The 24,557-nt window shown below is 37.0% G+C and overlaps 2 protein-coding genes across 2 annotated transcripts in view; one reads left to right on the forward strand and one right to left on the reverse strand.

Annotated features, from left to right (window-relative positions):
• Positions 1 to 24,557, forward strand: part of LOC137398332 (inversin-A-like) — a 334,813-nt gene that overhangs the window by 154,280 nt on the left and 155,976 nt on the right. The window lies entirely within an intron of this gene.
• Positions 1 to 24,557, reverse strand: part of LOC137398984 (sulfhydryl oxidase 1-like) — a 31,440-nt gene that overhangs the window by 3,103 nt on the left and 3,780 nt on the right. Inside the window, exons 3-8 of the mRNA XM_068085146.1 lie at positions 23,175 to 23,249; positions 15,929 to 16,061; positions 6,244 to 6,354; positions 4,876 to 5,002; positions 3,623 to 3,831; positions 2,637 to 2,756 (exon numbers count right to left, since the gene is read on the reverse strand). Of these exons, the coding sequence (XP_067941247.1) occupies positions 2,637 to 2,756; positions 3,623 to 3,831; positions 4,876 to 5,002; positions 6,244 to 6,354; positions 15,929 to 16,061; positions 23,175 to 23,249 (775 nt within the window). The remainder of the gene's footprint in view (positions 1 to 2,636; positions 2,757 to 3,622; positions 3,832 to 4,875; positions 5,003 to 6,243; positions 6,355 to 15,928; positions 16,062 to 23,174; positions 23,250 to 24,557) is intronic.

Here is a 24,557-nt window from a genome sequence, read left to right on the forward strand (position 1 = left end):
TTTAGTAAATTTTATGAGAAATATGTATTTGGAAAGTACCCAAATCTAGAGCTGCATGCTAGAAACATGTTATCACTTTTTGGCAGTACATTTTGTTGCGAAGTTTTTTTCAAAAATGAAATTTACTAATGACAGGTACCGAAGTCAACTCACCGATGAACACCAGACCAGTAAACTTTGAGTTGCAACTACATCGGGAAAAGCGGACATTGAAAAGTTGTGTGAAAATGTAAAGTACCAAGTTTTACCCTAATTATCCGATCTGCACTTTATTTTTTGTCTCAACTTCTTGTTCCAGTATTACAGATTCATGCTAATAATAGTTTGTATTTATTGTTTGCAAGAAATGTACTTACTTAAATTACAACATTTTCTCAGTCTCCTCAACTCGACACACAATTTTCCATTAGATTACATCACTACGGGTTGCTGGCCATAGGTATTGTTCAAATATTGAAAAGTGGTCCTCAAAAGAACATGTTGCACACTCTTGGTCTAAGCAAATGTAACTCTATCAGTGAACCTCTACTTGCTTTCTGCTCAGAGCATAAATTCATCACATACATGTACAAGGGTCATCATAAGACATCATTGATGCGTCAAAAGTCCAAACATTTGCACCTTTTAGACTGTGATTACAAAGCAAGTAGACTGGAGACATGTTTAGACACCTGTGTTCATAGAGATAAATAATGATGTGCAGACCAAAACATAGTCTATTCCATGATAACAGTCGCAATATATGCGAAACATGGGGGACCCATTCAAAACCACCAAAGAACCTAAAAGTTGGAAAGCCAAAATACAGCAAGATCCGAGAAAGCCTAGAGGAGAAAATAAATGAAAGTTACATAATATAATAAGAGGTCACTGAACGATGTGGGACTTTAAAGACTATGACTTTAAACCCAGCATATGAAGTACTGGGCCAACTGTTCGAAAGACACCAAGATTGGTTCAGAGAGAACGATGTGAAGTTAAACTAACAACTTGAAGAGAGAAATGTTGTAAGAAGTCAGTATCTGTCGAGTTGCGCCAGAGTGAACCAAGGCAAAACTTTTAACAGTAAGGAGTAAACTCCAGCAATACATCACAGAGCCAAAACTACAATTATCAGAAAAAAAGTCTACTATCCGCTGTCCATTGCAGCAATACAAAAAAATTCTGCCATGGTCTCAGAGAAGTATTTCTTCTCACCCAAAGAAGAAAGGAACACTTCAGCGAAAAACATTTGATGGAGAAACTGTCCCATAGAATAAGAATTACTGTCCAAGACATATTATGGATTTTGTGAGGGGTCAATAATATTGACATCGGATTGGCCACGGCCATCATGTGGGCAGGGTTTGTTGATCGAGCTCCGTTGAGATTGCACTAGCCGGGGTTTCGGGGCTAACACTATTCTCGCCGGGCAGTTGCGCTGCCTTTAGGTTTTTGGGTCTAGGTTTTTATTGCAGATATGCGTTGATAATGGATAACAAACCATAAATCAGCAAATCTCAAATTCCTACAGCGTAGGGGTAGTACCTAACCAGAAAAATGAATGCATGGAAAATAAAACATTTCAAATTACCTATTTTTACCAATTTTAAGATTGGTAGAGGTCTTAGTATATGCTTAAAGTTAAACTCAAAAATTTAAATCTAAAACCAAGTGTGGGCCATTTCACAATGTCGACTATTAATATCATGAATGCTTGTGAATGGCAACTGACTGATCATAATTGTGGCAACTATATTTATTTAATAACAAAATGAAACCAACAGATCAGTAAAATAACTATAATTGTTCATAATATTTGTAAACTTGTAAATATTTGTAAGGTGCCTTATTCGGCATATTTCTTTGTTCTGGCGCCATGTTCGGGTTCATCCGAACAATGCTCGACATGTTCATAACCCAACCCCAACCTCGCCCACATGATGACCGTGACCAATCCTGTAGGAGAGGAGGGGTTTATACTAATGGAGGGGTGTAGTACAATATTTAGAGTGTTTGGCCTCAATGGATATAGGACAAATGTCTAGAACATGACATGCCTTTGCACTCTGTTTTCAATGGCTTCACCCAAGGCCTTTAATGCGGTCTCAAAACAAGGTCTCCAGATGGTTCTGAAAAAGTTACGCAGCACTGACAAGATGATAAAACTGATAAGATCCATGCATGAAGGAACGCAGGCATAAGTGGCCAAGGTGAATCTTGCTTCCGAGATTTATTCGTCCACTCTTGGCATGGATTTTCCATGTGAAGCAAATTAGAAATCAACAAATTTTTAAGGAGGTGAAGTGCAAAAGAAGAGGAGTTATCAGAAGGAATTGCTGACACGAAGCGCTGCGAGGCGTCTATGCAGTAGAAATAACACACTTGAATGACAGTTCAACCTGATGTTACTGTGCCACCATCAACATTGTTCGAACAAAAGTTAGATAGTTTTAGATAGAAAACAACCTGATGGATACAGCAACACAACTGTGATAGTTCACAATGAGAGTAACTCTATGTCCATATCATTGTTATGTATTCGGGTGACTCAAAATATAGAATATTTTACTGATTGATGGTTTAGACAAAAACATACATGCTTAAGCCTGCTCATACGCTAGAGAGCTCAATGTACTGATGCTTTTAATCCTTACCGTTTCTTCATTCCACATGCCTCTGGGATTCCTGCATAAAGGACACAACTCTTCAGAAGGAAACTGAATTTTAGGATACACGGGATCCTCACTGGTCTTTCCAGCCAACCTCTTATTTGCCTGACAGTATAATAAAATGTAGATGATTAGACACTTTGTGTTGATACACAAAGTGATCAAAGCAAAACCGAAATCGCTACAAACCAAACTACGGAGTATGCAGTTAGGCTAAAGCTAAATCTCTACTTACTTATCTTATCACAAAAACGCTACCAACCAAAAGGTAGCAAAACAGAGGGATCTGGGAATGATTAGTTTTACCGTGAATAAAGGTTTTGGGTCAAGGTTACGAAGCTTGCCACAATGAGTTAACTAAGTTTCGATAACGAGGAGTAAAGAATTCTCATATATATTATCATGTCATCTCTGTTATTATAGATGTGATTAGCAGCAGTTGATATAACAGAACTAACTATTGCTACAGAGTATTCAGTTAAGCTATAGGTGAACCTCTACTTATGATTATATTAACATATTCTGATATTAGCAGTCAGCAAATGTAAATGCAGTAATCTCTTGCTATTTCACGTCACATATCTCACATCCCCACAGCATCGCAGACTCTTTAATAGCAACAGTTCTATCAAACGTGACACGGAGGGAGGCAAAAGTCAACATGAAAATAGTAATCAGTATCAAATGTTTACGAAATTTAAAGTAATAAATTATAAATAATCATATTGAATTATTGTTACTATGCATACTAAGTGATTTGCACAATAACAGGCTTTTAGAATTCAGTTAAATTAAAAGTGCAACTATGTGTTTTATAAACCAACTGTTGCTAATGTAAATTAATACAAGCACTAAATGCCTTGCTCTTCCTTAAATACTCAAAATAAACTCAATGAATCAATATCTAGTATGAATATGATGTTTGAACCAAACGATCCCTGATATGGAAGATAGAAATAAGCAAATCTCACCCTGTTATGACCGTCCCAGAGCCATAGAGCGCAATCACTGTTAGACTTTCCCTTCAGTTTAGGAATTTCAACAGCCATCTGAGCAAAATTGATCCTGCAGTCAGCGCAGGTAAAGAAGTGTGCCACATAACCACGTATGGACTCGAGTGCCTCATAGCAGACATCTTCAGTTTTCCTTATCTTCTCATCTTTTCTAGCAGCTGCTGATGCTACACAAAGTTACATACAATCAAACCTTGACTTATGAACAAAGCAGCTCAATATACAAGCGTTTCTGATTTATGAGCCATGATTCAAGTTGAGTTTTTTGTTTGTCATTTCGTCAAATTTGAAATGCCAGCCATATTTTAAGAAGCTGTTTGACGTATAAGAAGTGAAAGCCAATTATGGACTGGTATGTGTCACGCGTTTATTCTGCATCAAATATAAAACACTCTGCATCCTTCGTACCATCTAAGAAAGGATGGGAACAGTTTAAAAGCCAGAAAAAAGCAAATCTCATTAGATAGGTTTTCGTTCAAAAGACCAAAAAGTGAAACAGATGAGAATATAACTAACAATAAGAAAAATGATTAAATAAACAATGTTAAGTTTAAGTTGAAATTTAACAAAACAGCTTTATTGTCTTGCAAATACATGATTTCTTGTATTCGTTGAAAAGCATAGAATTAATCGATATCATTGTTGATTTTGTCACCAAGGAAAATGCCCCTCATGTTTAAAGTTAAAAAAATGCTCTGCTTCAGCCACCTCCACTTCTATTGGCTGTAATAATCCGTTGCTAAAGTTAGACAGCTAAATAATATCTTTCTTTGACACAGTAACACTTTTTCTTTGCTTTTATCATGCACTGTTAGATGATATTTATGTATTTATTATTTAGAAAACCTGATTATTTCCCTAAATTACAGATTTCATTTTTTCCAGGTCAGAAATTAACTTAATATCAGTGATTGTAAATGGGATTTATTCGATTGACATTCAAGTTGATTGATGTACGAGTTTAATAACAGCATGAATTAAATTCACACCTTGAGGTTCAACTGTATTGTTTACAGAAAGAATACTGACCATTTCACTTTGCATATTATCAGATAAAATAACATTATTGATTAAATATTTTACCAGTATTTTCATTAGGCTAAGAATCATTTATATAGTAAAATAACGAATAATACAAGAGGAATTGCTTCCTCACAATATTGTGCTAATTACTCCAAATTTAATGTGGCCAGGTCTAATAAATCACATACCTGCATTTACAGTTAATGTGTGAAAAAGGGTCCACAAGGTACAAGGAAACCCTCTGTATTTAGCTTGACTGCCCCGACATCGCAACAACTTTGCATGAGACTCCGTAGCAATAAGAAGACCACTAGCCTGTAAATATATATTTACAAGTTTATGTGCAATTCTTAGGGAACAGTTTTATTATGAAGTAATGACTAAAGTTATACTACAAGCTCTGTGCAGAAGAACAGTAGCAATAAGAATATTTACTATAATAGGAGCCGTATCTGTCCATCTGAAGCTACGCTTACAACTTTAAAAAGAAATGCAGCAAATGAGAATTCAACTCAGATATTTGACATTGCATACCGACACTCTAACCACTACACCAATCAGCTACGTCCTCACTTATCAGAATAATTATGCACATAGTTATTACACATGATGATCTCTCATGACACGCAGAACTCTATAGTACTAGCAATAATAAAATATACTGGCATTAAGTAATAATAGAATAATTATGCACATAGTTATTACATATGACAATCTCTCATGGCACGCAGAACTCTAGAGTATTAGCCATAATAAAATATACTGGCGTTAAATGATAAGAGAATAATTATGCACATAGTTACTACATATGATAACCTCTCATGGCGCACAGACATATAGAGTATTAGCCATAATAAAATATACTGGCATTAAATGATAATGTAATAATTATGCACATAGTTACTACATATGATAACCTCTCATGGCACACAGAACTCTAGAGTACTGGCCATAATAAAATATATTGTCATTAAATAATAATAGAATAATTATGCACATAGTTATTACATATGACAATCTCTCATGACACACAGAGCTCCAGAGTACTAGTAATAATTATACTCCATAATCGTAGTACTTGAACAATCTTCAGGGTTATGATTTTCATCAGCCAAGGAGATCCTCAAAGTCATAATCCCTCGAGGATTAGGTGACATAAAAATAAACTTGCTTGGACACATTTTGAACAAAGCTGCGGTCACCTGATAAGATATCGATTGATCAAAAGCTGGTTGAAGTTGAGGAAATTCTTTTATTAGGAAAGGGAGTTGAGGTGATAGAGGACATAAATGATTCTGATCTGAGGTATATTTATTAAAGCCAATGCAAGGATGCTGGTTTTTGTTAGCCGCTAACAATAAGCTTTTACATTGAAATCGTCTCAGAGTGTTCCTAAATTAGCTCATTCAAGAGAATAAACAACTATTCTCTAGTTAATTATTTTAACTTTTGTTAGTCACAACTAGTTTAGTTAGTTCATGTATATGCTGTACTACAGAGAGTTGGAGTAGAATACTGGAAGAGTCTAATGAATTATAGAGAAGTATCTGTCACACCTGAAGATGGTCAGACCAGAGGCTGTGTGAGATTGATCCATTCAACTTGGCTATGGATAAATATAGTTGCTGTATTCCTTCTGATATTTTTTGATTGCCTTCTGGGAAAAACTAAAAGAACAGCATAGATTTCTCATAATGTAACAAATGATAAAGAAACCTTGACGGGAGAATGTAAGAGATCCGATCTATATCATTATATAGCGGATTCTGTGTGAAAAGCACTCAAATGTGTAACTACCCTAGGACACTTATATTTCGCTAGTATTTAGTTTCGTGAGTAGCACACAGAGTAAAAATTTGCTGCAACTTAATTTCGTGGCTCTGATGAGTGCGAAAATATAGTGGTGTGAAAATAAATGCAGTGGAAAAAACATTACATTCCTCAGGTCCAGTTCACTAATAAGAAAAAAATTCAATTTGGGAATAGTTCGTATTTGTAAACCACAGGTTGAAATGTGTGGGTGAGATCGACAATTCAATTTGATCACTTGCTACCATTTGTTTCTTAGACTATCAATGACGTCTAGGTCCCTCCTGCCGTGACTTTCACACTCTAATCCCAAGAAGAAGAAAATAGATAGGTAACAACCAACTTCACAACCAAAACTGTATAACCCTTACGTTGCCATAAACGCATTTATGCGTTTTCTAGGGGTCACTGACATAAACACATTTTCTGACTTTCTCAGCAATTGTCTGGTAACCTGATTTTATTATTTGTTGACCACATAACCCACGGTCTTTAAGTGTTTTATGAAATTGACTGTGTTGTCCGAAGATTTCTCTATAAAATCAGCCTAAAACAACGAAGCAATTTTAAACTTTTGTTTGAGAATTTCTAATCTAAAAACGAGCATTTTTCTGTGAGTTCATTAACTACCCCGTGCGAGTCATAAAACAGGTAATTAGTTGTTGATGACATAATAGCCAGTTTAGATTTTTGTGATTATACAGATAATTAAATTAGAACTTGAAAAATACTGTATACATATCATGAAGCAATATCGGCAATTTCGGTAAAATGTCTGGCACTAGGCCGGTAACGAATTTGTACATGATTGGCAGTGAAAGAGATAATGTGGTTGGACCTGATGAGGGTTGATATTGTTTTTGGATGGTAATAAAATTCATCACTGCAATAATTATTCTTCAATTTTACGACTTCACCTACCAGACTTTCATTCTCACCAGTTACAAATTCGGTGACTAAACTGATATTGCTTTGCCATGCTGCTCAGTTGGTGTATTAGCTGTTATGAGTTTACCAGAAATTTGCCATTTATCCTAACCACAGACGAAAGTTGCCTGCATTTCTAATATTATGATTTTATTGTGGATATCAATGAACAAAGCTATAAAACTTCGCGTTTTCGCTCGTTCGTTATGATAGTTTAGTTTCGCTCATTAAATTTTCGCGAAAGGATTACACCGCGAAAACGCGAAAGTTAGATGCCGCGAATACATAAGTGTCCTAGGGTATTAACCCTTTTGCGACCACGCGCTTACAGCTTGAAATTTCCCAGCGCACCAGAGCATTTACTAGGGCGATTTGAACCTTCGACACGACTGCGTGAAAACTGCATCAACTTTCATCAAAATTGAGGTAGATACATAAATTAACATGCATAGGAATGCTGAGAAAGTTCTCTACAAGCTTACAATTTTACAAGCAATTTATTACAAGCATACTTTTTTATGTAGATAGCTTGCAATTGTTTGCCTGCAAGTCTCAATTTGTTGAAGCTACCAATTTTTTGTTTTTTTTGTTCGTCATTTTCAATTGTGTTTTCTAATTAATAAAAGTAATTGACAATGTTGTATAAATAATATTTACATGGATTCATATGTTCACAACAATTTGCAAAAGAAATTGGTCGTTCAAGAGCATTGAAAGTGGAGTTATGATCTTTGATGCAATGCAGGAGTGCCGCTCAAAATTCTCAGAGTGTGGCCCTAATGACCAGCGAAAAATGGAGGCTTGACATGGTCACCTAAACTTGGCTATAACTTGCATGCAAACTGGCATACAGCTACAAATGAATATGCATTGGAAAGCTTAGAAATTTCTCAACAGGCAGCCAATTATTCCCTGCAAATCGGCTGTAAACATTTTGGTCAATATTCTGATTTGACGAAGCTGTCAGCTTTTTACCATAAAATAACAATAATAAATACATTTTTCAAAAGTAAAAGCTCTAAGAAAATGGTTTATAATAAGCATCTGCACAGTGTCATATATGTTTGCAAGACGTAGCAAAAAAAAGTGGTTGTCCGAGTGCATCAAAAGCAGAGTTAGGCGCTCCTGTGCATTGCGGGTGCAGATCTTAAAAATGCTCATGGCGCCATGTCAATAAGCATTGCACGAGATGGCTTACAAGACCTGACATGGCTGTTCAAACTCTGCTATAACTTTCGTGAAAATTGGCATTTAGCTGCAAATGAATATGCATTTGAAAGCCGAGATATTTTTTAGACTGATTTTTTCCTCCTTCAGACAGCTTGCGAAGCCTTTACAACCTGAGATCTATATATTGATAGTTATGATTTTTGCTGACTTTAGTTATGATCTTATGCATTTCTTGCAACTAGATTTATGTAACAATTTTGCATATAAACACATTGCACAAATTCATGTGTGCTGCAGTACAAATTATTGTGCATAAAAAGAATTGAGTAGTGAGCCTGCATTGGCACATTTGGTGAAGCAGCACAAGACAGGAGGCAACATTTATTACAAACACAAACAGCAAATCATGGACTGCTAGAATGCATGAGAACTGAACTCTTTAATAATGTGGGTGCCCTAAAAAGGGCGGTTTGCAACAAATACAACCTGTAAAGGCACAACAAATACAATACATAGACAATAACATTTTAGAAAGTGTATGTACAAAAGCAAGTGATACAAAGCAATGAAGCATTTGCAGACGCTAAATAAAATTTGAAATGAATTTATTTAGCATGGTAAGCATCAAAACATGACTCGCACAAAGGTACTCCACATGCTAGACATTTAAATTTAGTTTTGCGTTACTTAGGGGTGTTGTCATCAGCGGGCCTTTTGCAGTGCCTACAAAGTCTGTATTTTGCTGGTCTATCTTTCCCTGGACTATTTGGCACTATTCGATGAGTAGAAGAAGTTGAAGTGCGGGGAATACTGTTTTTGCGACAAGAACCGGTATATTCAAATATCTGATGAAGTAATTTCTGTCGAAACTGTAAGTCAGTTATTTTACAGCCGCTACGGATTCTCTAAACTATGGCCGCATTGTATACACAAATATCTAACAAATGAAAAAATAGTTTTTTGTATCATTTCATGGTTATAATATGCAATTTTTGATCAGATTTGTCAACTCCTCCTGTGTATTTGTTGTAATCCAACTAACAGCTGGCGTGCAAACTATATCCCATTTATAATTTACTTTGCCTGTGTCTTCCATGTTTTTATGCATAGTTGAAATTAAAGAAATATATTTTTTATCTCTCCAACAGCCAACCATACTTTCTCCATTAGAAAAGCTTGTTGTCTCACCTTTTTTAATAACTTTTCCATTCCACATTTTCAAATCTTTGGGGACACTTTTTCTGTTTGGACGCAAAGTTCCACAAACATGAGTGTTATTTTTTATAAGTTCAGCTGCTAACTCTGGCGAATTATAAAAAATTATCCATAAATAACAATGACCTAAATTTAGTAAACCACTTTGTTGTATTGTAGTTGTTGCATTGTATTATCACGATAAGTCTTGTATCACAGAAAACACAGCTAACAGGTAAGAAGCACATAAAGGAACTGACTTAGTTAGCAAGCCCATAGCTATGGGTTATTAGACAATTATGCGATTATAGCACAGCTAAAAGAAAGCTGACTGCACAGCTAATATGTAACACATCTCCCTCACTATTCTGAGTTTATGGTTAGTCATGACCTTGTTAGAACTTAGAACTGTCATAGTAATCAGGGCGTCTTCTATTACGAGTAGGATATCTGGGACTTTGTACTGGCCTCTCATCAGGTACAGATTGGGCAGGTTGGATGTTAAGATCATTTGAAGCTGTGATGATATTGTCATTGGTCGATGTATCATTAACTTGAAGTCTAGCTTGTAGCTGATTGGCATGTCGTCTCCATACACCACGGTCTGTTCGCACAGCATACAGTATGTTACCCAGCTTGTTAATTATCGTTCCAGGTATCCACTTAGGTCCAGAGCTATAGTTCCTTGCATAAACCAAAGAGTCTACTTCATACCGTGATGATGTAGAAGATGCTTGACCTGGTGAAAGAGTTTTCTTGTTCTGAATTGGTTTCAGCAAGGCCAGAGTATTTCTCGGCTGTCGTCCATGTAGAACTTCAGCAGGTGATTTCCAGTTCAAAGAGGGATGAGGTAAACATCTGTAAGTGGTTAAAAACAGTTGTAGGGCAGTCTTGATTTTCTCCCCTCCTGCACAATTCTTCTCTACAGATTGCTTAAGTGTCTGGACAAATCTCTCCGCTTCTCCATTCGATGCAGGATGGAATGCGGGAGATGTTATATGTTTAATGCCATGCATGGTGCAGAACTGGTCAAATTCATTTGACACGAATTGTGGGCCGTTGTCTGTAACAATAGTCCGAGGAAGACCTTCATGTACAAAGATCTGTCGTAGCACGCCAATTGTGTCCTTAGAAGTAGTTTTTCCTACATCTAGCATAGCAACGTACGGATATCGGGAATGTGCATCTACACAAACCAACCACATCTGACCTTTAAAAGGTCCTGCATAATCCAAATGAATTCGTTTCCATGGTAGTTGGGTGGACGGCCAACTTTGGTAAGTCTTGGCTGGGTCATTAGCACAGATTCGGCAAGGTTCACAAGCTTTGATTAGCTGTTCTATGTCTGCATTGATGCTAGGCCACCATGCGTATCGACGAGCAAGCTGTTTTACTCTTTCTACACCCCAGTGTGATGTATGCAGCAAGTCTAACACTTTACTCTTCAGAGCCTGTGGAATGACAACTCTAGTAGTGCCATCACGTTGCAAAAGCACAGCCTCCCCATGAACAAAAAGAGACTCTCTCATATTCCAATATGGCCGCAAATGTTCATAGCTAGCTGTAAGCTTACTGGGCCAAAGGCCATTCAGTATCCACTCTTTCACTATCTGTAGTGATGTGTCTTTCATGGTTTCTTGTTTAACAGCCTCATCGTCAAGGGGACCATGATCAAGCTCCTCTTGTATAGTGTGTGAGACCTCAATGCTCTCATTCTCTTCATCATGGTCACACTTCGGGTCTGCCCCTATAGGTAACCTGGACAAGCCATCTGCATTGCCGTGCTGTGCTGTAGGTTTGTACCTGATGTCATACTGATAAGCCATCAGTGTGAGGGCCCATCTCTGCAGTCGCTGAGCTGTTAAAACGGGGATATTCTTTTCTGGTGAAAACATGGCAACCAGGGGTTTATGATCAGTAATGAGCGTGAAACGTCTCCCATATAGATACTGTCTAAACTTAGTCACTCCATAGATGATAGAAAGCGCTTCTTTCTCTATATGTGAGTAATTCTTTTGGTGCACGCTCAATGTCTTTGATGCATGTGCTAGTGGTCTTTCAGCTCCATTTTCCTCTTGTAGGAGTACTGCCCCAATTCCATAGTTAGATGCGTCTGTTGCTAGAACCAGCGGTTTACTATGGTCAAAATGGGTAAGTTTGGTAGCCTTGATGACACTTTCTTTAAGAACATGGAAGGCCTTGTCACACTCGGTCAGTCCAGTCAAACTCGACATTTTCACGAAGAAACTTGTAGAGGGGGGCTGCTTTGCTAGACAGGTCAGCAATGTATGAGCCATAATAGTTGATCTTGCCCAAAAACGCCTGTAGCTGTTGTAAGTTCTGTGGTCGTGGAAGCTGTTCAATAGCCTCTATTGCAGAATTCGAGGGAGTCTTGCCGTTCTTGTCTATTATGTGACCTAGGTATTCAACAGCATTCTTAAAGAACTCACATTTCTCTCTTTGTATGCGGAGCCCATACTCCTGTAGTCTAGCTAAGAGTTTGTCGAGGTTAGACCAGTGCTCACGCTCACTGCTACCAGTGACAATCAGATCATCCAAGTATGCTGCAACTCCAGGTAAGTCAGCAATCATTGAGTCCATGCATCGCTGAAACTGTGCAGGGCTTGATGCCAATCCAAAACACATCTTGTTGTAGCGAAACAAACCACATTGAGTGTTGATGACACACAACTTCTTTGCATTATCATCTAACTCTAGTTGCAAGTAGGCATCTGCCAGGTCTATCTTGGAAAAGTGTACCCCGCCTCTCAACTTCTCTAGCAACTCTTCAAGGCTTGGTAATGGGTGTTGATCAATTGATATTTGTTGGTTCAACATCTTGAAATCACCACATATACGCACTCTTCCATTTGGTTTGGAAACTGCTACTATTGGAGCAGCATAATCACTAAAGTCCGCATGTTCCAAAACACCAGCTTTAACTAATCGATCTAGCTCTTCTTTTACAGCTTGGCGTCTAGAGAATGGCACTACACGAGGTTTAGAAAAGCTTGGTGTGCTTCCTGGTTTCAAGCGTACTGGTACTTTTACCTTTTTACATCGGCCAAGACCTGTCTTGAAGACATCAGAATACTTAGAGGAGAGTGCAGCGATTTTGTCCCTAAATCCAATAGGGTTACTTCCTGTGACAGTACAGGTAACATCACAACTACCCTGTGTCAATATAGCTAGCCCCTGCTGAGAGAGACCGAATTTGTCACTCCAATCTAGACCAAAAAGGTTTGAGCCTTGTGTTGTGTTTACAACAAGAAGTTTGAGATTTTGTTTTTCCACATCTCCTACCTTCACACTAACTGAACATTGTCCTTTAATCTGTAACTCACTCTGCCCATATGCTTTAAGATGGGTACTGACAGGTAAGAGGGGGGGGGGTGATCCAAGACTTTGGTAGCCTTGCAAATCAACTATAGAGCAAGTAGCCCCTGTGTCCCATTGAAACATTGCATCATGACCATTGACAACAGTTTTGATCCAAACCTTTCTATTGATTCGTTGGAAAAGATTATCTGAAACTGCATGTACTGAATGATAAGGTTCACTTGCATCAGTGAGCACACTTAACACAGAGTTTTCAACTGTCCTAGCAGACTGTTCTGTCTGACTTTGTGCTGCTGTCTTAGCCATACAGACAGCTTCAATGTGACCTTTGACCTCACATGTCCTGCAGACAAATGCTTTGCAGGGACAATTTTTTCTGTCATGTTTAATGTAACAGCTAGGGCAAGACTTCAACATACCTGTGTTCTGTGCATTAGCTTGTTGCTTTCCAATGGTTTGTTGACCTCGGCGTGATCTTTGCTTGTACTGACCTGACATTTTGTTTACTGTGTCTTCAATAGCTGGAGAAGTTGTCTCCCCCTTGAGAATTTTATCGGTCTCCGTTGTCTTGATGAATGCTGTAGCCTTCTTAAGAACATCATTAAGAGAGGGATCAGCATCAAGTAGACACTGGCGACGTACATCAGCATGTGGCGTCTCTTTAATGATTATGTCACGAAATTGTTCATCAACATAACTAGTGCCACAGCCTGTGCTTTTGCACGTGAAAGCACAGTGCCGTGCGAGTCCACGAAGTTCTGCAGCCCAATCAACATAGGACTGACCAGTCTTCATCTTACATTGAGAAAATTCAAATCTTGCTGCCTGAACATGTATGGTATCTGCAAAGTGTTCATTAAGTTTCTCCGACAACTCAGTAAATGACTTGCTTGTAATATCCTCTGCGCCAAATAAGTTTGACAACAAGTCGTATGTCTCAGCTCCTACCCAAGATAGTAAGCATGCTCGTTTCTGACTGTCATCTACCACCCGATACACATTAAAGTGCTGATTGAAACGTTGAAGGTACTGGTTCCATTTTTCTTTACCCCTGTCGTATGCTTCAAACTTGGGTATGGCGACAGCTACTGGTATTGATGCAGCACTATCACTCTTGGTAGCTTCCAACAAGGAGATAAACTGCTTCTGTAGATCAGCGTTTTGCTGCTGGAACTGTTGTTGCTGTTTCTGCATAGCATCGATCAAAGCTTTTATGTTAGGATCCATAGCAAGACAATAGAAAAATGCTGGCTGTGAGTCCACAATGTTCGTTCCTGACACCAGTTGTTGTATTGTAGTTGTTGTATTGTATTATCACGATAAGTCTTGTATCACAGAAAACACAGCTAACAGGTAAGAAGCACATAAAGGAACTGACTTAGTTAGCAAGCCCATAGCTATGGGTTATTAGACAATTATGCGATTATAGCACAGCTAAAAGAAAGCTGACTGCACAGCTAATATGTAACACACTTATTAATTTCATGACTATGTCGTGAGTGATTCCTCTACCAGTTCCTTCGGCTTGCTCTCGCTCATCACCAATGTACACAGACGACTTGTGCACATAGCCAGAGACAGCATCGCAGAGAGCAAATAGCTTTATTCCAAATCTAGATCTTTTAGATGGAATATACTGCCTGCAGCTGAGTCGCCCTTTCCAAGCTAGCAAGCTTTCATCTATAGATATAAATTTACCAGGCAGCAAAACAGAAGATAACCGGTCACATATCATGGCAAAAACATTTCCTAGCTTGAACAATTTATTGCCAGCAGGGTTTTCCGAATTGTGAGCGAAATGTAAACTGTTTAAAACCATTGAAAACCTGTTTCTTGAAATCATTTTACTAAACACTGGGGTAGATAACAAATGATTGGTAGATCAGTAAGACGACAGAGCAGGCTTCTTGACAATACCCATAAGCAAAATTAAACCAAAAACTCGCCAAATATATTTTTCATCGACAAGCTGCCAGGCATGCCATGTTTTTGAAGGCCATATCTACTTGTTTCATTAACTATAACATTCATGATGGCCGATGTAATAAACAGCTTTAAATAGCCAAAAATACTTATCTGTCCAGAAATTGGGTTTCTTACACCTGCCAAGCTGCCATCAAAATGAAATTCTTTGGGTTTTAAATCGGCTCCTCTTTGAAATCCGTCATGACACCCTCTTTCAACGCCGGCCGTTTCACTTTCACACTCCGATTCACTCTGTTGATCTTCTTTTTCACTTTCATCGTCTTCTTCACATTCTTCTGCACTAAAATCCTCTGCTTCATTTTCAAACCAGTCGATATCTTCCTGTAGACGAATCTTTTCAGCAGCGCTTAAAATATCATGTCTGTTCATGATGATAAGCTGTCCATGAAGAACGTTCAACTTCTAGCGACGTGTTCTTTTTGCATATGCGTATAATGGACTAATTATAGCCTCAAAATAGGGGTATGATATCTTTTAAAACTCCTCAAATTATTAATTAAACATTTTAGTACCGTTTTTAAAATAAATAAATGAATTTAAAAAAGACCTATCGAAGACTCAGATCCGACGGGCATACACGGGTTTCATGCGCTGAGACTGCGCTCTCAACACGTAAAGTTACATGAACGGGGCGGAAAAGGTTTAATGTGAGTCACCTGTTAGAATATAAATATCACCTCTGCTCGTAGTAAGATGTTATTATGAAATACATGCACACTTATGTGCATTAGAGTTTTAAACAAGCACACAAAATACATGCATTGTATTATACTACAGTACTGACTATTATTATAGATACATGAAACAAGAACTCACCATGTATATAGTATACAGATACTTGGAAAGGGTATGCCTAGCTTCTTCAGAAATGACCAGTTGACCTCCGATCTCCTTGACCATAGAGTAGCGTAAGGCATAGACTAAGTCCTCATAGAAAATAGTAGATGTGCTAAAACATCAAAGAGAATGACTCACAGTCTATATTTCACAGAAGGAGTATGTATATCTCAGCTACTTAGCATGCCTAAGTTCATATCATTATACCCTCATCATCTTTAAAGATGTAGTTGCGTCAAAATTTAAGTTGATCTTAAAAGAAAGCATTTTTTTTTTCTCTATCAGTTGATATGTTGTTTGTTGTGTTACGCGATCGCATTGCCAAGATATTTGAAGATTAAAACCGAAAAAATCTGATCGCCGTAAAAACGCTCAGGCCACAAAAACGTGCCCAGCCTCGCCAAAAATGATGTCACGCGTTTGGCAACCTGTCTCTATCTCTCGTATTCACATCGGCTATTTGCGATAAAAGTCTAGTCTAACGCGGCTCTATTGGCATATATCTTATTTTGTATTTGCTCATGTTAGCTAGAATAAAATTTTAAATCCTGCTACAGATGCATTATTATGAATGTTTCAAAGGCCTCAAATAACGAAAATTGAAAATTTGTTCTACTCACTTTCTCCAAATGTTGTTTAAACATTTGGGTACCGACTACCAATTCTACCGGTCTACGGTAATTCTGTCAAGTCACTTTATGTAGAACGCGGTCTTTGTATCAGCAGTTTTGCAGCTACCCTATACAGCCTCCCATAAGCCCCGCCCACATTATGTCGCCTATTACATATTGCCTACGTACTAGTTTCTTACTAGTAGCAATGATATACAGCTGTATACATTGCTGTATATCATTGCTAGTAGTATTCTTACCGAATACTAAATTAATGAAATAAGCAAGCCACCTTTTGAAAAGAATATATAGACAGGGATAGAGTTTTAAGGATGAGAAGTCTGCTGCAAACTGGATTTGAACTCACATTCTCCAGTTCTGCGGACACCCATATACCATATCCGGATTCACTACAATATTCTGCAAATCATGTTTTGCATTATCTTTAACAATATTATTTTATTATATAATTTTTACAAGCAAAAATATTTTCATCTCGGCATAAAGCTTTTATTAAAGATATTCATCAAGTCGTGGCCACTCACATAGTATTAGCTGATACAATAAGACAAATTCATCTACTGCAACAAACTCAAACAAAACATCATCCAGCACGCATTCAATTCTCGCTTTCTCCTTTATGGCAGTTTCCACACTGACAAAGCTTCTTCGGCTGGTGGGACGACATAAACATTCTGTAATCAGTAAAACAAGTAAATGTAAACAAAGTAGATGCAATAAATATGTCATTCATAGATATGTCATTCTAAAGCGTATCTATTGACAGCTTCCAAATTGGGAGTTGAATAGATTGCGAGTGTAATTTTAAAAACGAATAAACATTTAATAAACGCGCAAGTACGCCAAGCCAACGATTCGAAGCTTTGGTTCTGGAAATTAAAGATTTGCAATGATCAATCGATTTTACCCACTTCCTACGAGTGAAAATAATTTGTAATCATGACTCTAATTTACCAAAGAAAATTCGAAAAAAATATTATAGCTAGGTAAAACGGCAGATAAGCTATGAAACGATGATTGAAGATAGCAAAGAATTATCATTTTATTAATTAGTACATGTATTTATGACTATAAAAAATATTACATTTACTAAAGTATAGAAGACTCTAAGTTAATTTACCTCTATTCTGTCTTCTTCTGCAGCAAAACGCTGCTGACGCCTGTCAGCTTTGGCCATAGGCTGTCTACTCTAATATTTTACTTAAAGTTGCTCAGAAAACTCTGAGTAGCGGTTGCTCAAACTTGAAGCCATTTTAAAACTATGTATAACTTAGTAATTGTTGAAACGCGTTGAATCAGAAACAATGAGAATGAATTCTCTATGATGAGAATCTTCGAGACCACAGACAACGCGTTTTACGAGTGATAACATTTATTACGGCCTATATAAAAATTTCGCACGCATGATTGGCTAACGAATCGACCTCATTTTTATCGCTCGTGGTTTCGTTTCAGATAACAAGCTTGTGACGTCACGAAATTGGCACCCGCTGGAACGTGAGCTTTTTAACAGAGGGCCTCATTCAAACGCATATATCTCTGGACAGGGTTGGTCTACAAAGACAAAAATGGCATCAAATTGTAGCTGATGTTTTAGCCTTTTATGGGTCCTAATTTCATTTTTGACGCAACTACATCTTTAAAGGTTGACTTGCAACAAAATTCACATTACAGTTACTTGGTATCAAAACATTTACTATGTCTTACTCTGCTATGTTGTACGTGCAAAATATGTGGAAATGTGATTACACACTCTTAAAAGCTCAAAGATGAAGAGTTAATCGCCGCCATCATGAAACGTCGTAGATCGGAATCAGTTTATTTCTCTGATGTAGTTAATCCAAATGGTTATTGATTTGAAAGGTAATGTTCTCAGGTGAAATTAGAGGTCAATAAAGGGCTCAATATAAAACTTCTCATGGCACTAGTTTATGACAAAAACTTTGGGTTTTACCGAAGACCCCATATCAAATATAAATGCTCGCTACTTCACAGTTTTGTTTCGGCTTGGTCTAATCGTCTAGTCCTAATTTAATCATGTGACCCATACTTCCTGCCAAACAGCACGAATAATTTCTGCAGCATTTTTCGATTATCACAGGTAACCAACAGGCTCGTCATGTTTATCAGACAATGATATGTACTCCTTCGAGCCAAGGGTTAAAAAATTAAACGAATCTTCACGGTAGGTTATAAGATATCAGTGCTGAAAGTGACAGCATTACAATGATGATGGAATAGACGCGTAAGAACAATAGACATGGTTTTATTGAATGCATGAAGTATATTTGTGAAAATATTAATAAATGTTAAAATATAATACAGCCAGCAAGCATATCACCTACAGAGTACCTGCAGGTAAGTATAACTTCTCTATTATACAGTGCAACCTCGAGATACGATTACCTGATATACAATTTTTTCACCTTGCGAAGTTGAACAACGTGAGATCTTGACCTTGCTATGCAAATTTTATTTCACCATACGAAGTTGAGAAAAGTTTCGCCCGAGTTAAAATTTGGCGGTCGGTGTGCTCATAACGCACGTCGAAATAACAAAGACGACGAAATGCGGTTTGCCGAAAACATTCCACAACGTTTAGAAGAGACATGATGACTGACTTCTCTCAGGTCAGCGTTCCACGTGGGAAATTTTGTGATAAGCACATAATCGAGAGCGAGTGTCCATTTTTAGCGTTATAATCCCTCTACAAGACAAAGGAAAAATTATTTCCATGACAACAGAGTTGGAGGACATAAATAAATAAGAAGACGCCTGTATTGTTGATATTGCCAAGGAATATGTTCGCAACCAGTCAACAATTGCAATTATTAAAAATAAGAAATTCGTTAAAGCAAGCACAAGGAGGAGCTTACGACTGACGACTTGAAGGAGGTGAAAGCAATACACGGGATGTAGAAGAGACATAAAATCCTACATCGACAGAAAAGTGTGAAGTGTTAATTTACCGTTGTGAACTGGTACATAAAAACATTACTGTACAATGCATATCATTAGTTATCTTCTTTGTTTGGAATTTTTTTCGTGCTTGATTCAATACATTTTATGTTTTATTTATTTCATTTTGATTTCATGTTTTATTTTCTTGTTTAACCATGTCTTTGTAGATAGGCCTGTTTTTACTACGTAAATACAAATAATCCTATGTATGTAACTCATATATAACTAGCTACTCAAGATAGTTGACGCATCCATATTACTTTCTAGAAGATGCTAAAACCATGCCGTTTAGGGTATAAATACGTACAAACCTCTGTATGTATGGGCACATTGATTTTTGTGCACGTGTCATTCAAGACAAACTACTGTACAACCTTCTCTGAATCCTTTTACAAATGTTAGCTAGCTAGCAATTTTCTGCACTGCACCAGCATTTACAGTGCACGAGCAAGCGTCATCTTCAATAAGTAATAATCCGCACTAAGTTAGCTTATTTTCTTCGAGCACTCACTATACCAGCAACAAAGTTGTGTCTTCTTGGCAATTTCTGCTTTTCACGACCCAAAAATAATAAACTCGATCAACAGCTCAAGTCACGTTACTCAAAAGGTATGTGCGTACACTACTGTATAGTAAATAAAATTTCATTTTTTGATGACCATTATATGGTGAAGTGTATGAGAGGCCGATTTTGAGAATTGCAACGCACGGCCTTTACGGTCAAGTTAGGTTTAAAAAGGTTTTAACCAGACTCGCTAAAGGCTAGTAAAAGCTGGGAAGCGAAAAGATTTTAGTGATGAAAAGTTAAAATTTAATGAAATAGTTAAAAATACATACTGAAACTCAGCATTAACTAACTTTGAATGTGTGTTTAGTAAGATAAACATATTTGAAGTGAATTAAAAGCTTATGTTGTACGTACATCTTGATAGTAAGAACTCCTTACCATGCGTACTGCATTTCGTACACACATGATGTTGCATTTTACAGTTCTGCAGATTATAATCACTAGGTGCACTTAATACAATGAAGCTACTATAGGTAACTATAGCTACTAAAATTAACATATTATTTTGTTACTAATTTTTAATATGGACAACATTTTTATAAAATTTTGGACGATTTTTACCATTTTTCTTTGCATTATGTAATTACAATGGCTTCTATACCCCTACATACGATTTTTTCACTATACAATGCCAACCTTAGAACGGATTAACATCGTATCTCGAGGGTGCACTGTATTTGAGAAAATATTTTGAGGAATGAGGTTGCATGAAAGTTCTAACAAACCATCTCGTTCATCTACGTTCACTTTGAGACATTTTGAAAAGAGATTCTGATGACCACTTACAGTATACACTTCACAGAAAGAATACTGATATCTCAGCTTCTTAGCATGGCTAGTGCAAATCGTTAGACCCTCATCACCTTTAAGCTTTATACTAGGGTTGCACGATAGCTCGATAGTCGATTGCGATAGTTGTCTTTCTCGATATGAACATGTTGCCTACTTTTAACCTATAGAAAGATCTGAAACTAATATATCGTTATCGAATAATAAAGAATAATATAACCTGATACTTATCGCCCTCGGATAGCTCGAACACATGGTTAACTTGAACGGATTTGTTTGGTCCGTTCCCACGCAATGACAAATTGCTTTACACAACTCAACCTCAACTTGGTTAACTCGAACAGTTTTTTGCCCAACGGCTACTGCGACAGTTGTTATCGCTTTACAACATCACTTTATTCCAAGCCATAAAGATAAAACTAAACTTTTAGTAGTTCTTAGGCGTCATTATTACCATCATTGTCAAAATATCTTTGTTAACGACTTTTCTAAAGGTTTGCAAAAATCAAATTTTGCCAAACATCCGCTTAACGATGGACCTCCGAAAGCTAGGAAAAGTGAGCTAACCTTCGAATAAACTTAAAGCACACAAATTATATAATTTTTTATTATATAGTTCAATACATCAGTCTTGGCTTTTGAATGAGCCCATATTCAATACACAAAAAATAATAGAACTATGAAAACCAGGGTGTCAAAAGTATGTCCTGCAATGAAAAACATCTGGTTGCGGTTCCCAGTATATGTCATAATTATTATTTAGCCTTAGGTAGTCGATCCCTTTCGCTGCCATTGAGGCTGCGCTTTTCTGTGACAATCGGTGCTGTTAAACCCAGAGAGCGCTAATAATAAACAAACATTCTAAATAATCAACAATGCCTGGGTTCGCGCTAACGCCCGACCAATACAAACACATGTTCAGGGTTAATTAACTATGCTTCAATAAATATACTGTCGTTGATAAAGGTAATGAAATCACACCGATTAAATTGTGACCTGCAGTTGCTGGACTATATGTCGATTGCACTTTCGCAAGATCACGCAATGTTTAAAATTAACTAGTCTCAGTCGTGCCCCTCAACATCACATTGAAAAGAGAGGGCAAGTGCATAATGTCATCGGGAAAACATGGTATAGTGCTTGGAATCCGAGTTATTTATCATAGAAATAATCTGTACATAGGGAGCTAATAAATGACACCGATTCCTTTGTCATATTCATTGGTTCTCTGGAGTTGTCATACATTCGCCTGCCACTACCATAATTATCGTTGTTGATAAATATAAGCGGTAAGCGATAAAATTTGATAAATATAAGCGGTAAGCGATAAAATAAGCGGTAAGAGCACACTACACCAAATATGGAAATTGTGATGTCACAAGTTTCGAGCTTATACCATTGAACATTTCTGCGGTATAGAGCTTTGGGGAAATCCTATCAACATCAACCAATGTCTGTCTCACCATGTCAAACAATGGCTCATTCGAAAGTCAAGACTCTGATGTATATATGAAATATATGATAAAAAAATTATGTAATTCAAGTGTTTTAAAGAAAAATCGGCAAACTTGATTTTGGTTAAAATGCTCAAAAGAAAAAGACGTCTTTTTTTAGCATTTCAACAGCGATCAAGTTTTGGCGATTGTAATCTGAAAATGTCCTGGCAATCACATCACCTAAAACAACAAACCAATCTCAAATGATAGAAAAGTTTCTATACTTTCTGATGAAATTTTTTTAATTTTTACACTAAAAGCCTTTTAATTTGCAACAAGCCATCTATGCATTTGATTTATATATAGTTTGCATATGTACATTTATCTACTAATAAATACATGGACTTATGACAGTGCTCTGATAACTTGCACGCTCTGATAACTCTAACACTTTTTCCTATCCCTTCCCACAATCCTCGATCTTTTCAGGCACGATAATACGATAGTTTTACCAGCTGCCAAGTCACGCGATAACTATCGGTGAACAGTGTCTGCTCATTGTTAATTCGATACCGTCGCTATCGGTGGGACAACTCCAACGATAGTCGATAACACCTTTTCAAACAACAAATGCCATCCCTGCTTTGTACTGTTAACGACATTGCCCTTAAAAGTAATTCAAATGATTTACAGAGCTCTTGAAATTAATTTCAATAAAATGTCACAAGTTTCAAATTATGCAAGTTTAAAAAATCACACAAATTAAACTTTTTAATGAAATACCAACAAAAATACAATATGTGCTTATGTGCAGTAACTATAAACAAATCAAGACTCACTTCTTGTCAGTGACCAGAGTGTCTATGAACTGTGTGGTTATATCTCCATCCCTTTCTGGTATTGGAGTGTACGGCCTGCAAGAATACATTTCTGATAAAAAGTACAGTCGAACATGAATAACCCAAACTTAAAGGGACTGAGTGAAGGTGTTTGGTCTATCAGAGCAATCAAGTTATCCATGCACTGTCATGAGTATGTGTATTTACCAGATGATACATGTATATACACCAACAATATAGAAATACAGAAGCACATTATTGGTGGTAAAATAAGACCATTTCAACAAAGCATGTTTTACAGTTGATCAGTTGTTACATTTGAAATACTTATCAAGTGTAGTCTGTAATAAGATGTTTGGTTGAGAAGAATCAACAGTGCAACTGAGTATAGCTACAGACTTTAAACTGTTATAATAGTTCTTAAACTCTCTAGTGACTATAAAACATCTGAAGCCTCGTTCAGACCTGCTACTGTAAGTGGATCAGGTTCAACAAGCTCTGAATCTTTATCAACTTCTCTACCAGAATCAATAACACACCATCCAGATCAGTGTCACCTTGAACTATCTCTTAGCCTTGATAAACTCAGGTCAAACAGCGCCCTTATCCTCTCTTTCTTTTTAACCTATGTCAGCACTGCACTTTTAATAAACTTTCCCGTTATGATATTGCTCATAGGTTTTGTTCTCCCGCTACAACATTCTCAAAGATTTCAAACTGGCCTGTAGGTTCAACTCTTTCTATTGCAAAGCAAATGTCTTGTAAAATGTCATTTTTCAAATCTTCAGTGAGATTGTTACCAAAAGCATTTAAAGATGTGGATGTGTCAAAAAATTCGATTTAATGAAATTAAGACCGATAAAAGGTTAAAACATCAGCTACAATTTGATGCCATTTTTGTCTTTGTAGACCAACCCTGTCCAGAGATATACGCGTTTGAATGAGGCCCTCTTTTAAAAAGCTCACGTTCCAGTGGGTGCTTCTTTCGTGACGTCACAAGCAATATATCTGAAAAGAAACCACGAGCGATAAATATGAGGTCGCTCCCTTAGCCAATCATCAGCGCGAAGATTTTTATATAGGCCGTAATAAATGTTATCACTCGTAAAACACGTTGTCTGTGATCTCAAATTTAGGGATTTTACTCTATTATTAATTCGCATGGACATCGATATTTACTAAATTAATTAACATCGTTACTTTAATGAATTACTCGATCGACCCGTTTTATTGGCGAACAACATACATGTAATTGTAAAATTGCTGTAAAGTTACTGTGAAGGTGACTCGGAGTTTTCTTGGCATCAGGTAGTTAAAGTTCTACGGAGGAAGATCGGAGAATGGAGGTAAATTTATCTTTTACTTTGAGTCTCCTATAGAGTT

The sequence above is a fragment of the Watersipora subatra genome, chromosome 6 (assembly GCF_963576615.1).
Source record: "Watersipora subatra chromosome 6, tzWatSuba1.1, whole genome shotgun sequence".
Lineage (NCBI taxonomy): Eukaryota > Metazoa > Bryozoa > Gymnolaemata > Cheilostomatida > Watersiporidae > Watersipora > Watersipora subatra.